This window comes from Natrix helvetica (assembly GCF_964273705.1).
Source record: "Natrix helvetica genome assembly, chromosome: 13".
In the NCBI taxonomy this organism is placed as follows: Eukaryota; Metazoa; Chordata; class Lepidosauria; order Squamata; family Natricidae; genus Natrix; species Natrix helvetica.
The window spans coordinates 15544884-15559948 of record NC_138557.1 but is presented as its reverse complement, the minus strand read 5'-3'; the positions used below and the strand labels follow the sequence as shown (position 1 = coordinate 15559948).

The following is a 15065-nucleotide window of genomic DNA, read 5'->3' as shown; positions in this document are numbered from 1 at the left end:
CTTTGCAGAGCCTGTGAGCTTAGCTATGAATCGACACTTCAGACGGACACTGGATGGTTTACAGATTTTGTTCCCGATGAGTCTCTGGATAGATTAATCTCAATGGTGGTGTAGCATTTTCTAAAAATTCTAAAATGGTTGTTTTGACATGAGTATAACAGAGTTTCTCAAGAGGCCACCTTGAAGTTGTACGCAACCCCCTCCTCGAGAACGGTTCCTCCTTTCAGCCAGGAGCTGAGCGATCACCCGGAGTCCTGCACCTCCTCTGCTGCCCGCTGAGCCCCAAAACGTCCCGGCTTTTGCCAACAAGAGGAGCCCATCCTTATAAAAAATACTTTATTGTCCTCGGCACCACAGCAGCAGCAACTCTCCCATACAATTAACTCTTCCAGGCAGCAACTAACTCTGGGCCTGCCTTATAAAACACATCCACTGAAAACCCCTGGTGGGAAGGGGGAAAACGGTCAGCTCCTCCCGCTTTCCTTGGCAGAGACCACTCCGGGGAGCCCAGATTCTCCCCCTTCTACCTTCGGGAAAGCAGTCGGGGGCATCCACGCCTCACACCCCCGTGTCTGCTCCACAATTACAGGAGCCAAGGGTTTATATGCAGCTCAGGAGACGCCAAAAAGGAGTTCTGGGCCCCACAGAATTTGACACCCAGCCAAGGTGGGATTACGAGAAAAGCCGTAAGCTTACTAGAGCAAGGTGCACCTGCTCTGAACTGCACATCAGCCAAGAGGGGTATGCAGGATCCAGGGAGCAACAGGGACTCCCCAGAGGGGGTCTCTCACCTGCCATGGCTACCTGTTAGCTCCACTCACCTGTGCAGGGCAGCTGCTGCATTCCCTTCCGGGCTGCTTCCTCACCTGCCTTTTCAAAATGCCTGCCCGTTTCCACCTGGCAGCTTGGTTACATGCCTGCCAATCGCCTGGGCTGCCCAGGAGACAACGGAAACGGCAGCACTGCGGGACAATCAGCTGCGAGCAGGCAAAACGGAGCCCCCTTCAGCAGGAGGACTTTGGGGGCAGAGTGGGGGACCCTGCCTCTGCAATTCCCATTTCTCTCTAGGCCAGTGTTTCTCAAACTTGGTGACTTTAAGTCCTGTGGACTTCAACTCCCAGAATCCCACAGCCAGCTGTGCTGGCTGGGGGATTCTGGGAGTTGAAGTCCACAGGACTTAAAGTCACCAAGTTTGAGAAACACTGCTCTAGGCCCTTCCTCCCCCTCCCTAGGGACAAAGGGAGGGTCTCACCGAGAAACTAGGGTGGGTGGCAAATGGGAAGTCCTTTTAAACATTCCCTGAGAGAAAAAGTCCACAATGACACATTTTTCACCGTGAGGAAGATTTTAGCTAGAGGCCTGCAAGGCAACGTCGGGTTCTTGCCATGCGGAATTCCGAAAAGGGGCAAGAGACCCTGGGAGCTGCTGGATTGGGGTTGGGGGCTGCAGCAAGACGTGGGGTGGATGTTTTGCCCGCTTCCCCAGGGCTGCTTCCTCGATCTCATGTTCCGGAGAACTTGGGTTGTTGCCACCAAGGAAGGAGTCTTTGGCCTGGTCTGTGGACTCTGAAGGAAGGTTCAAAGTCACTCTTCCCCCCGTTTGTTGCCTCTGTCCCAAGAGGCCGTCATTGCACTATCCTGACTACAGCTGAGCAAAAATTGCCGTTTTTGTCCCCCAAGCAAAACGAAGAATGCAGCCGATGAAAGATGAGAATGGATTTCAAGTTTCAGGGGGGGGGGGTGTTAAATCTACCCGGGAGTGGGCTCCGGACGCCATTACTACCGGTTCAGTAGTAAAAAAAATGTGCTCGCTTCACTCACGCATTTTGATTTAAAACGATCTGCGCATGCGAACAACATTAAAAAAACGAATAAAAATTGCATTTTTTAAATGAAGGTCGTTCTGCGCATGTACAGAACAGAAAATGAAGATGGCGCTGCTGGTCGTAGAACTGGTACGGCCACTTGTCTGCTGGAGTTACTACCTATTTGGCTGAACTGAACTAAACAGGTAGAAACCCACCTCTGAATCCACCCGTTTTCGGACAAGAGAAGGGACTTTCAAAGGAAGGTGCGGGAAAGATGAAAGTTCTCCTTCTCTTCTGTCCTTTTCAACATCATTCAGCAATGCCCCCACCTCCACCTCTGTCAGAATGTGACAGTCCTTCCCCACATCCCCGTGGCACTTTCTCTGCCCAGGAGCGGTAGGGGAGGACAGCCTACCAACAGTGCCTGTCCCGAGAACTCTAAACCACATTGAAAAGGAAGAAATGGAAAGGAATGGAAACCAGAACCAAAACTCTTCTCTCCGGCAAGACCCCCCCACCCACCAGAATTACTGCTCCCTCTCCAAACAGGCCCACAGATTCACCATCGCTGGTGGGGAGGGGAAAGGTGCCAACCTGGGGGGAGGGGAATCCATCAAAACTGGCTAGAAACGGATTTTGGTGGCCCAGCACTAGAAGAGGCACTAAACCCTGTCCTGGAAGGGAGCCCCCACACCCCCTCCAGCCTCAAGTTCTTTCAAGTTTTAAAAAAACCACGTTGGACTGAACCACGAACGGGGCCCCCCTTTGTGCTTGGGAGGGGGGCCCTTCCCTAGAGGGTCTTGGGCCGGGCATTCAGGCGGATGACTTCTTTGAAGTCCCGGACAAACTCGCGCAACTGGTCCATGTGGGGATTGACGTTCTCCTCCATCCATTCCTCCACGGTGTCAGGGAAGTAGATGCTCTCCATGTGTGAGCGCAGGGTCTGGATGATGCTCTCCCACTCTTCGTGGATTCTGGGGGGGGGGGAAGAGAGGGACACCTGGCTGAGGCTGGGGCAGGGGGGGGGAGGCAGCAGGCAGCCAGAGATGGGTGCCCAGCACCTGTGCCATTAAGAGCCCCTCGGCCTCTTAGAGCAGGTATCTCCCACCTTGGCAGCTTCAAGACTTGTGGACCTCCAGAATTCCCCAGCCAGCCATCACTCTGTGCATTCTACATGTTCTCATACAGGGGTGCCAAAGTCAAGGCCCATGGGCCGAATCTGGCCCATGGGTGGTTAGATCTACTCCCGGGGCCGCCCTGGAAACAGCGAAGGACTGGCCAGCAGTCCCTCTGCCAGTGAAAATGGAAGCTCCGGAGGGCTGTGTGTGGCTATTCCAGGCTTTGTTTCGGCCAAAATGGCCTCTTGCAACCCTTTGTCAGTGAAAATGCAGCCCAGGAGCCCATTTTCGCCCGCAGAGCGCTCAGGCCTGCGCAGCAGTAGTGGGTTTCAGCCGGTATGCGCCGGTACGGGTGTACCGGTGAAAGCTGGGAGCAGTGGCCACCATACCGGAACGGTGCTTTGGAGGGCCCACTCACCTGTCCATGTTCCTTACCTGCTTTTAAGCCAACCGGGTCATTTGTACATGTGCGTGCAGTGAATGGCGCCTGCGCAACCTCCGCGGAGCAGCTGGAGCATCACAGGCGGTGGGTGCATATCCCTGCACAACACATGTGCCCGAGGTGGATGCCCGGCCCCATCGCAGCATACCGGTTGCGACGGGATCTGGAACACACCACTGCTGCACAGGTGCCCCCAACACCTGTGACATCATGCTGCCCATGCCCCCTGGCCATGCCCCCTGTGCCCCGAAGGTCAAACACAATCCTGCTGCGGCCCTCAATGAAAACGAGTTTGACACCCCTGTCATACAGAGACTTTTTTTAAAAAGTCTTCCAATATGCCGTATTTTCCCGTGTATAAGATGATACTTTTTCTTTAAAATATTGACCTAGAAATGGAGGGGTATCTTATACATGGGGTGGGGGTGGGGCGAGAGGAAGAACCGCAGTGGCGAAACTACCGAGCCTCGCGAGTGAAACTTCCGATTGTAGAGAGAAGCTAACAGGTTTCCTCCGATCATGAGCCTTATGTAACGGACATCAGCTGATGCTGCGGAGAGCATGTAGACAGATGTGACAGGGAGTGGTAATGTCGGAGTGTTCTGAACCCATAAAAATGTCAGAAAAGAAAACGAAACAAAAATATTGGTACCCATACGTGAAAATTTTACTCTGCAAAATGAATGTCTTCTATTTAATGTTCAAAATATTGGTTTATGAATTTTGGGTAAGAAAAGTGGGAGGGGGGGCGTCCTATACATGGAGGCATCTTATAGACGGAAAAATACGGTATTTGCCTTCCTTTCTTTCTGCATCCATTTCTGGAAGATGCAATTTCTCAAACAAACTGAATTTGATGGGGAAGTTCCGCTGAAGGGAAAGATTTGTGCTTTTTACACAAACATGGGAAGGGAAAAGGACAGGGATGGGGTAAGTTTTCTGGACACCCCCCTCTGGGATCCAGCCAATGTCCACTCACTTGAGCACTTTGCTGCCGAAACTTTCCATGTTTCGTGGGTTGCCGAACTGGTGCTTGCGATGATACGGGCTGAACCATCCCTTGATGGAGCTGCGGTGTGTGAGAGAGAAAAAGATTGGGTGAAGCTTGGACCTTGCAGGTGAGACAAGGAAGTCCATTGAAAGAGGAGATGGCCTGCCCGAGTCCTTGGAACTGGACAGCAAGGCCATGAAGTAATACCAACAGCATTTAGACTTATGGAAAGCTGAGTCAACCTTGAGCCGGTCAGGATCGAACTTTTGGCTGTGGGCAGAGTCAGCCTGCATTGCTGCATTGTAGCCTCTGTGCCACCAGGGCTCGTAATCTTAGCCTTTGAAGGTTATGGCTCTCGATACCTGTCCTTGCCACCCGAACCCTTAGGGGCCAGGAACAACAATAATTTACATGCGTATGTGCCTCCGCGCGCACGCACGCACCAATTTAAATAGGCTAGTCCAATGTTTTATCACCTTGGCCACTTTTTAAGATGGGTGAACTTCAACTCCCAGAATTCCCCAGAAGCTTTTTGGATTAGAAGTGAAAGGTTTTCAAGGAAAAACCACAAAAAACAACAACAACAAGAGAAGTCCCAGTTTATGACATTTGCAATTTTCCTCTTTTGCAACCTTCTGACAAGCAAAGTCAATGAGGAAGCCAGAGCCAATTAACAACTGTGTCGCTAATTTAATCTGCGGCAAGAAAGATCGCAAAATGGGTCAAAGCTCACTGTCTCGCTTAGCCACAGAAATTCTGGGCTCAATTGTGGTCGTGAGGCGAGGACCAGCTGAAAACAGAGCAGGTCCTCTAACCAGACAGAAGTAAAGTTCCTCTTAAGAACTTTGGACGAAATGTTAGAAGCAGTTAAGACAGGGGTGTCCAAACTTGGGAACTTTTAAGACTTGTGGACTTCAACTCCCAGAATTCCCCGCTGGGGAATTCTGGGAGTTGAAGTCCGCAAGTCTTAAAGTTTGGGAACTTTAGACGTTGAGAAGCCCCATATCAGGGCCCACGGATGGAAGTTGCACCCCACTTCCTTGCCCTCCAGAATGAGGGGCAGTTTAGCCTTGGAGGGGGGACGACGACAACGAGAAGGAGACTAAGGGGAATCAGGGGTCCTCCCAGCCCACCTCCCTGGCCAAGCCACTGCTGTGGAGCAGCGGTCCCCTCTGCCGCCAGCACCTACCTTTCGTCCTCCAAGACTTTGCTGACCGAGTCCTTCAGCTGCCCGTCCACCTGCTCGACCAGGCGGTAGATATCGGCGCCCGGAAACGCCCCCGTTCCTTCGCTGAGAAGACGCAAAGCGATTTTCAGCAGCCGCTCTGGGACGCCAGCGGTTGCCTCCCGTTCTCTCCAGGGTGGAAAGTTGGCATTTTCACAGAGGCACTGAAGAAGCACCTGCTCCCATCCCTTGCGCACCTGCCCGGACTCTTAGCCCGGCCATCATGGGCCCATTGGCAAGGGATGATGAGCTTAGGAGTACCCTTGGGCTAGGAATGGCTGCCTTAAAGACAGACCCCCGTAACTACCCTGTTTCCCCCCAAAATAAGACCTCCCTGGATAGTACGCCCAATCGGGCTTTTGAGCACATGCGCTAAAATAAACCCTCCCCGAAAATAAGCCCTCTCTGAAAATATTGCAACACAGCAGCAGCCAGGAGGTGACCACGCTCGCCGCCTCCTGCGCCTCAAAAATAATAAGACCTCCCCAAAAATAAGGCCAAGTGCTTATTTCGGGGGTCAATTTTCAGGGAAACACGGTACCCCCAACCCTGGGAAAACAAAGCCTCCCCACCTTCACCCCTTTTGTCTACGCACCAGGTGTTCTTTTCCAGGTGCAGGTTCTGGAAGCCAAGGATGGCCAGGACTTTCTTTTTGGCAGCGTCAGTGAAGCCTCCTGGGGAAGAGAAGCAGCGCAAGGGGTGTGTGTGAGGAGGGGGCCGAGGGAGGGAGAGGGGCTGCCCCGGAGGCCGCCCTGTCACCTGCCTGGCCTGGGGAAGACGGGGCTGAAAGGTGTGCGGAGCCCCATGGGTGCAGCTGAGAGAACACGCCTGTGCTGTCCCTGCACACGGACCTCTCTGCACACAACATGGGACAGGTAGTCCTCGGCTTACAACAGTTCGTTGAGTGACCGTTCAAAGTTGCGACGGCCCTGAAAAAGGCGACGTGTGACCGTTTTTCACATCCTGGTAGTTATGCAATCCCAATTCAGACCCCGGGCAACTGACTCCTGTTTGCTTTGTCCCGGGGTCACGTGATCCGCTTTTGCGACCTTCAGACAAGCAGAGTCGACGAGGAAGTCAGACTCACTTAACCACCGTGTGACTCACTTAATAACTGCAGTGATTCGCTTAACAGCTGTGGCAAGGAATGTCGTAAAATGGGGCAAAGTTCACTAAACATCTGTGTTGTTGTTTTTTTTTAAAAATAGTTTTTATTAAACATTTTTAACTGGGTATGTCTAGTTTAATGCAAAGAAGGACTAGGGGAGACAGGATAGCATTGTTCCAATATCTCAGGGGCTGCCACAAAGAAGAGGGAGTCAAGCTATTATCCAAGGCACCTGAGGGTAGAACAAGAAGCAATGGGTGGAAACTAATCAAGGAGAGAAGCAACTTAGAACTGAGGAGAAACTTCCTGACAGTTAGAACAATTAATCAGTGGAACAGAAGTTGCCTCCAGAAGTTGTGAATGCCCCAACACTGGAAGTCTTTAAGAAGATGTTGGATAGCCATTTGTCTGAAACGGTATAGAATTTCCTGCCTAGGCAGGGGGTTGGACTAGAAGACCTCCAAGGTCCCTTCCAACTCTGCTATTGTATTGTATTAACTTTAAAAATGGGGGGGGGGGAGACACACACAAAAAGAAAAAACGAGACAAACGTAACAATATAAAACAGCCTATCTGTGTTGCTTAACAGCACAAAACGTTGGGCTCCTTTGTGGCCATAAAATGAGGAGTACCTGTAATCTGCCCTCAATCTGGCTATCCAAACAAACAGGAAGCAGGAAAGTGGGACCCAGGCTGAATTCGGGAGGGCAGGGAAGGCAGGCTGCAGGTGGGAAAGTCCAGTTTAAATGAGACCTTTGCTGTTTGTGACTTAAGGAAGAGCACTAGGTAGATGCATCTGGAGGGAGGGGGGAGGCCCTTGTGCTGCCCCCAAGCAAGAGGGGAGAGTCCAGAACCATTTTGGCCCAGATCCATCCCCAGGGAGGAAATGAAGCCTTCCCTCTCTTCAGAGAAGAATTGGGGGCCGGAGCTGGAGGGTCTGCCTCTTGCCTGGACTTTTGTCCATTCAACTGCCCAGGTCACTTCTGGGAGGAAGGGGGAGCACCTGAGCATCAGAGGGGCTTGGCCGAGTCCTGGAAAGGAGACAGCAACAGGTGCCTTCCTGATGTGCCACCCCAACATGGGAATGGGATTTTTTGACCCCCGAGTAGAGTCCAGTTGCAGCAAAAAAAACCACCCTCCCCTCCAGATCGCTCCTCCTTGCTCCGTTCCTCTTCCGCCAGTTGTTCTGCCAGCTCTTTAATCTTTGCATCTGTAATCCCTGACCCAGATCGGACATCGCACAAAGCCACAACCTGCCTATGTGGAGCTAACAGCTAAACTAACCTTGGCTGGGTTAACATGATGGAGAGAGGCAGGAGCCAGGCCCGAGAGCCGTGATGGGCGTAGCTGGGGAGACGGTCAAATTTTCTGAACATCTGGCTAAGGGACCCCCTCCGTCCCTTAAGCCTCAAGACACAACAAACAGGTAGAAAACCTCAACCTGCTCACACCCAGGAACCCCTGTCTACCCATACGCCAGAAACCGGATTTTACAAACCAGAGTAGCTACGTTCTTTCACCAGGCTAACCCTGGCTCAAGCCAGGCATTCTGGCCTCCTGGGAGGAGAGGCAGGACGCTCACTTGAACTGTTTTAATCTCTTTAGAGCCAACAAGGGGCCCCGCCTATCCTTCTGGTGACAGAGTCTGAAAATTAATTATGTTACACACACATACACAAACACACAAAATCATTTTTAACTCTTCATATGCTGGTGATGGAATTATTTAAAGAACCCCTCAAGTACGATGGGAAGGAAAATTTCTCCCAATCGAACAGAATAAAAGCTTTTTTCCAAGTGACAAAGACTCAAGCACTGCATCTCCTTCCCCCCACAAGGGTAGGGGGGTTCCAGCCCCCCCTTCTGGCAGGGTATTCAGAGAGCAGCTGGAGGGAGAGGACACCCCCCCCCCCCAGGAGGCTCTGTAGAGGACGAGGCAGCTGTTCTTCAATGCACCACTTGGGGGCCCCAAAGTCCCACCAGTGGGAGAGACTGCCAGAGAACAGGTGTATGGATACCCCCACCCCACCCCCACCCAGTCCAAGCAGCCAATGGTTTGCATCGCATCCGCTGGGTGGATTTCTGCAACCTAAGCATGCTAGAAATGCTGAAATCCCCTGCTCTGCATTAAAGTCCTCCATGAAGATCAGCTGGGATAATTAAAGGCCTCATATGATTAAGGGGTTTAAATGAGGAAGGGCTGCAGGAACTGGGTATCGCCTGTCTACAGAAAAGAAGGACCAGGGGAGACACGATAGCAGTCTTCCGATATCTCAGGGGCTGCCCCAGAGAAGAGGGAGTCAAACTATTCTCCAAGGCATCTGAGGGTAGAACAAGAAGCAATGGGTGGAAACTAATCAAGGAGAAAAGCAACTAACTAGAACTAAGGAAGAATTTCCTGAAAGTTAGAACAATTAATCAGTGGAAAAGCTTGCCTCCAGAAGTTGTAAATGCTCTGAAACTGGAAGTCTTTAAGAAGATGTTGGATAGCCATTTGTCTGAAATGGTATAGGGTTTCCTGCCTAGGCAGGGGGTTGGACTAGAAGACCTCCAAGGTCCCTTCCAGCTCTATTCTGATTGATATAAACTCTTGCCCACCTTCCCCCTCCCCACAAATGCCCAGGCTCCCTCTCACCGTTCACCAGGGTCTGCAAACACACGGCCAGCGAGGGAATCCCGACAGGCAGCAGCTCACACAAAGCAGAGTAATGATCGTACCTGCACAGAGAATAGGAGGAGGTTGCTCCTTTATGACCCACTGGATCCCCATTTTTGCCTATCTGGGCAGTGGATCTTCTCCTCCTCCTCCTCCTTGCTTGGCACTGCAAAAAGCAAGAATGGGGAGGAAGGGGAGGAGAAGAGACCCCCAAGGCTGCAGAAGGCCTCCTTTCTCTTTTGGGTGGGGAATCTCAAAGGCAAGAGGGGATGCTAAGTTGCTCTACCTAGCCTTCCCCAGAAAGCAGGAGGCAGAGTCCACGCCTGACAAAAAAAAACTTTATTAAACAGATGTGAGTTCCTCTCCTTCACATTCAGCAAAGGCCTGGCAAACAGTCTTGCAAAGGAACATTTATGACTACAAACCTTATCTAGCTTGGAAAGCTGCCATGTAAATATTTCCCAAATGAGGTGCCTTGCAAGGAAAGACTGGGCACAGAGTCTCTGAGATTCACGGACAGATCTTCACACTCCTGAATCTAATGAACGAACGAACGAATTGTTCCCTGCAAAAGTCCACTTTCCTTTCGCCCCTCTTTTATTTCCTATGGGAGGAGCCATTCAACATCCACCTGTGGCTTCATTCCCAAGCTGACCCTGATTTCTGAGCTGTTCTTTCCTTATGGCAGCTCTGCGCATGTGCACACTGGGAACAGGCTCCAGCTGTTCCTCTGCCTCACTGCTGTCAAGCTCCAAAGGCAGCTGATAACTGCCAGACTGCCTTGTCCCCCTCTCTGCCTCCAACGCAGAGCCCTTGTCCGAGCCTTCCCCAACCGCCAGGACTGGCCCAGGTTCCTCCCCAACCTCCTCCCTGTCCAACTCTGATGCCAGCTCCACTGGTAGGCCACAGCATAAGCCTGGGTACTTCTTCTGGGGAGGGCAGTGGCATAAGGCGCCCCTGAGCTCAGCATCCGGAGCCCCTCCCTCTCCAGTCCTCCCTGGGGAGCTAAGCAAGGCTGTGGGGGGAGCTCCCAGTTCTGCCTCTGCCAGCCTTAAACTGGGGAAGCGGAAAGGGGATCCACCTCATCTAAAGCTTTGGCAGAGGGCACTGCTGCCCCTGGGGATGAGCCCTGAAGCCAGCCTGGGTTGGAGAAGAAGGTTTGCCCTCCAGGGGAAGCAGATGGAGGGCTGGGATTCCCGGGAGGCCAAATGGCCATTTTCCTCCTGTAGAATCTCACACCCCCCCACACTCTCACACCCCCCCCATTCCACTTGCCTTTGCCAGCCGGTGAGCACGATGCCCTGGAAACGGATGGAGGGCGTCTTCTCCATGGACTGGATGACCTTCAGCCATCGCAGGTGGTTCTGCAGGTGGGTGTTTAGGGGGGTCCAGGCCTGGGCGGGGCCCGTGGTGCCTTTGAAGGCGCTGGCAAACCAGATGGTTGAGAAGCCGCACTCGGCGTATTTTTCAACGTACCTTCCTAGAGGAAGGACAGAGAGGCAGAGGTGAGTTCCTGCCGGTTCGGTCCGGTTCAGCTGAACCGGTAGTGGTTTGGTGACCTGGGTTGCTGGAACTGGCAGCGACCCAGGCCTGCCACACCCCCGAACCTGTTCTCCTATGGGCCGGCCATCTTGATTTTCAGTTCTGCACATGCACAAAACAGTTGCAATTGCACACATTTATTTCCCCCCCCCTTTTTTTTTAACGTTTTGCGCATGCGCAGACCTGTTTTTGTGCAAAAGCACACGTGTGCACTGAACTGGCAGTAATGCCAGGAGCAACCCACCTGCCAGGCTTGTCTCGCTCAACATCCAAGAAAGAAACCCCCCCCCCCAAACTCCAAATAATTAGAGAAAATGTACTTTCACTGGGTATGAAATGAAAACAGCAAAAGTGAAGCAAGATCTGAGGCAAAAAAGCGCGAACAGGTACATATCAAACGTTTACCCAAATCCCTCCCCCCAATGACCCCGGCCCAATGCCCATTCTCCAACCCCCAAGGGTGTCATGTGGGGCGCGTCTTCAGGTGGCCTCATTCTGCTGGTATGCAGAGACAGTTGGCCTTGACCAAGTCCAAACACCAGCAGCCATCAGCATGCGCAGAAGATGGTGAGAACAAACCTCCCTTCTTCGAGATATCTCCACCAGCACCTTTCCCCCCCCCCAAATACCATGAGCCCCCCCACCCTCCCCGTTACTATGGCAGCCGATAGCAAGCATGTGAGATGGAGGCTGACACCACCCCTGCAGAGAGGGTCATCCATGCTCCAGGCCAGCCCTGGGCTGCATGCTGCTCAGAACTGAAGAAGTGCCCGTGAGCCCTCAAGGACTTTCACTTTTTTGGGGTGGGGGGAGCTGTGGGGGTCCCATGCAAAGCGACATCCAGGGCTTCCCTTTCTCAGGAAGGCGATTGTGAGGGATTCAAAGATTGTTGTTTCATTCGCCTGCTCAACCTCCCTACATTCCCTGCAGAGACACGAGAGGTGAGAAAAGAAAAAAAAAAGGGAAGCCAACCTATTTGCTGCGTATCGAAGTCTGGAGCGTAAAACCACAGGACGGGAGACGTGTGTTTGGCAATTTCGGAATCTGAAAGACACCAGTCAGTCTGTGGATGAGGTTGCACGGGGGACTTCTCCAAGTCCATCACCCTGAACGAAGAACGGAAGCCCCGCAGCCGAGGATCGGGTGGGTGATTTTCGCACCAAGGGCTCAACTTCCCTTGGCAGCTTCTCTCGGCACTGGGGTCTCTCCTCTGCCCACCCCATCTCCTCCCCGCTTCTCTTGAATGACTGAGCTGCTTCGTGATGGCCTGTCTCTCCTGCTCTTCTCTATGACCAGCCCCGCCCAGCCTCCCCTAATGTTTTCCTCTGTGACAGAAAGGCAGCTCAGCCAATCGCGGCCACAGACCTCATCCCACTGCCCGGGTGTGCAGGGACCGTCCCGAGGAAGACCACTGCAAGACGGGCAAGGCTAACGCCAGCGACAGCCCAGGAAAGTCCCGGGGGATGGCACTGACCTTGGATGGCTGCAACGCCAACCTTCCGCAGCATGTCGTCCCAGAGCAGCACCTGCTGCCCCCAAGGCTGGCTGGCGATGAATTGCACCACCTCCCGGATGTGGTTCAGGTACATCTTCCCCGTATCGCCACCGTTGCGACTCATCCAGTTCTTGGACTCCAATCCTTCGCCCAGGTGGAAGACCTGCAAGGCCAAAGGGGGGGGGGGGGGTGAGCAGTGCGGAATGGGGGAGGGGGGAGGGGGAGGGAAGGGTCTTTTCCCCAGCAGGCTTTGCCCTTTCATAGTGGCTGAAGCAACCATCCTAAAAACCATCGTTTTGAGGTGGGTTGAAGGAGTTCCACCTGCACTTGAGAAAGATGGGTCTGTTGTCAACCTTGAAGCCATCTTATAATAATACAATACAATACAATAGCAGAGTTGGAAGGGACCTTGGAGGTCTTCTAGTCCCACCCCCTGCTTAGGCAGGAAACCCTATACCGTTTCAGACAAATAGCTATCCAGCATCTTCTTAAAGACTTCCAGTGTTGGGGCATTCACAACTTCTGGAGGCAACTTCTGTTCCGCTGATTAATTGTTCTCACTGTCAGGAAATTTCTCCTCAGTTCTAAGTTGCTTCTCTCCTTGATTAGTTTCCACCCATTGCTTCTTGTTCTATCTTGGGAGCATCTTCAGAGCTGCCACAGCTGGGCTGGTTGGGGCTGTGGGAAGGGGCAGGGGGGGGAGTAGAGATAGCTGGGGACTTGTAGCCAAAATAAAATTCTTTCTTATGGGAATCAAGGACACTCTCACCAGGTGTTGGGAAGGCGTGGACTGGAACTGACTCTTGGACTGTGACCTGATGGGACCATGGGATGGAAATGTAAAGGGGGGGGGGCAGAGAACATTTACTTTTAATTTGGGTGGGGGAAACCGCAGGGCTTTGGAATTTTGCCAGAGATGCCAATATGACATGCCCAATTAATCGATTATTTGAGGAATCCTCAGGCCTCAAGAGTTTTGTTTGACATATAAGATATCCTTTTTTCCCCTCTCTTTTTATATGTGTTAAGCTTTAACTATGAAACAGACTATCTACTTATACGATATAAGAATAATAAGGTATTCAATATATAAGAGTGAGATGATTTAAATTTCTAAGGTATGATTGTAGCTGGTGACTATTTTATAATATAAAATGGAATAATGATGATGTAATGAATAATGGATATAAATATAGACTGAAATACTTAATGACCACATGGATTGACAAATAACAATGGAAAATTATATTCGGAGTTGTGGATGATTGGAAATTCTATGTCTAATGGAAAGTAGAAATGTCTTATATGAATTAATGAGAATTTTTTTGACTTAATCCTTATTCTTATCTTTTAGAGATTGGTGATATAATTTTATAAAGACTTATTGTTACCTAGTAGATAATTATGGATGTAAAGAAACAAGGGTTGTCACAAAAGAAAGAATACTAATGGTAACTTGAACACACAATGCTCAATGAAATACTTGACTATGTCTAATGGATAATTAGTGATTTTATTCTTAATTGTAAAAACCGCAGCACAAAAACTTGTAACCAAACGACATGCTTGATGAAATTGTGTTGTTTTTTTTTCCTCTCCTTGCTCTTGTTCTGTATGTGTTGTTTTGTCTTTTTTAAAGAAAAAATAAATAAAATTTATACAAAAAAAGAGAGAGTTTTGTTTGAGTTGGGTCTGTTACTTGGAACCCTGACAGCTGTTCCAGACAGAAGTTTCCAAATCAAAAAACAGAAGCAACCTAGAACGAAGGAGAAACTTCCTAACAGGGAGAACAATTAACCGGTGGAAGAGAAGTTGCCTCCAGAAGTTGTGGGTCCTCCATCACTGGAGGTTTTTAAGAGGAGACTGGACAGCTACTTGTCTGGAATGGTATAGAGTCTCCTGCTTGAGCAGAGGGCTGGACTAGAAGACCTCCAAGGGTCCCTTGCAGCTGTGTTATTCTGTTAAGGGCCCCCTCCAGCTTGGGCTATCATTCTCTTTTCATACTGTCGTCTACAAGCCCAGGACCTTCTCCTTGGGGGCACCCCCTCCCCCCCACCCCATGGCTATCAAACCTCATCCTGCTTCAGCTTCCTGTTCAGAAGTATTAAAACAAGTCACTGAATGGGTGCCTGTCAATGCTTGGGGGAATGATTAACTTGGAAACTCAGAATAACAGATATGCCCAACTGTTGTTTTTTAACACATCGAAGAGGCTAATTTTAGTAACACCCAGGTCCATGTGTAACTTGCAACACTTTTCTAACAGAGCTGATCTCAGCTAATGCTAATAGCAGGATGATAAATAAGCATGGCTTGGTTCCCAAACGTTCCTGAAATTGCTAAAGTTGCAAAAACAAAATGAAATAAAAATGTAGGAACCAGCCTTTTAAAAGAAACTTTCTTAGAAATAGGGAGTGTCCTCTTTTTTATGGCTCTGCTAAATCTGATTATAACCTCCCAGACTATGTTTTTGAATGATCTCCTGTAATGACAAAAGCAGATTTCATATATTTGTGTTGTGCACAAAGGGAAGATCTGTTAGAATGCCAACGAAACCTCATCCGTGTGTGACACAGAACGGTGGAAAATGTTGTGTGCTGCTTTGCTATGTGCCCATAAATTCCCCAAAGGGCTGCTGGAGAAAAAAACATCTCTTGAAAGCAAGAGGCAGAAAATCTGTT

General features: G+C 50.7%; 1 protein-coding gene across 4 annotated transcripts in view; it reads right to left on the bottom strand.

The window, feature by feature from the left end:
* Positions 1–211: 211 nt before the first annotated feature.
* LOC309398454 (hexosaminidase D-like) overlaps positions 212–15065 on the bottom strand; it is a 47715-nt gene continuing 32861 nt past the window's right edge. For 2 of the 4 annotated variants that reach the window (XM_081965368.1, XM_081965367.1), the window contains exons 7-15: positions 12364–12547; positions 11862–11933; positions 10623–10827; positions 9327–9409; positions 6179–6257; positions 5548–5649; positions 4347–4436; positions 1204–2781; positions 217–1060 (exon numbers count right to left, since the gene is read on the bottom strand). In XM_081965368.1, the coding sequence (XP_081821494.1) occupies positions 2598–2781; positions 4347–4436; positions 5548–5649; positions 6179–6257; positions 9327–9409; positions 10623–10827; positions 11862–11933; positions 12364–12547 (999 nt within the window). In that variant the 3' untranslated portion in view covers positions 217–1060; positions 1204–2597. Of the gene's footprint in view, positions 1102–1177; positions 2782–4346; positions 4437–5547; positions 5650–6178; positions 6258–9326; positions 9410–10622; positions 10828–11861; positions 11934–12363; positions 12548–15065 lie in introns of all 4 variants that reach the window. The other 2 variants (XM_081965366.1, XM_081965365.1) reach the window with 2 other exon arrangements.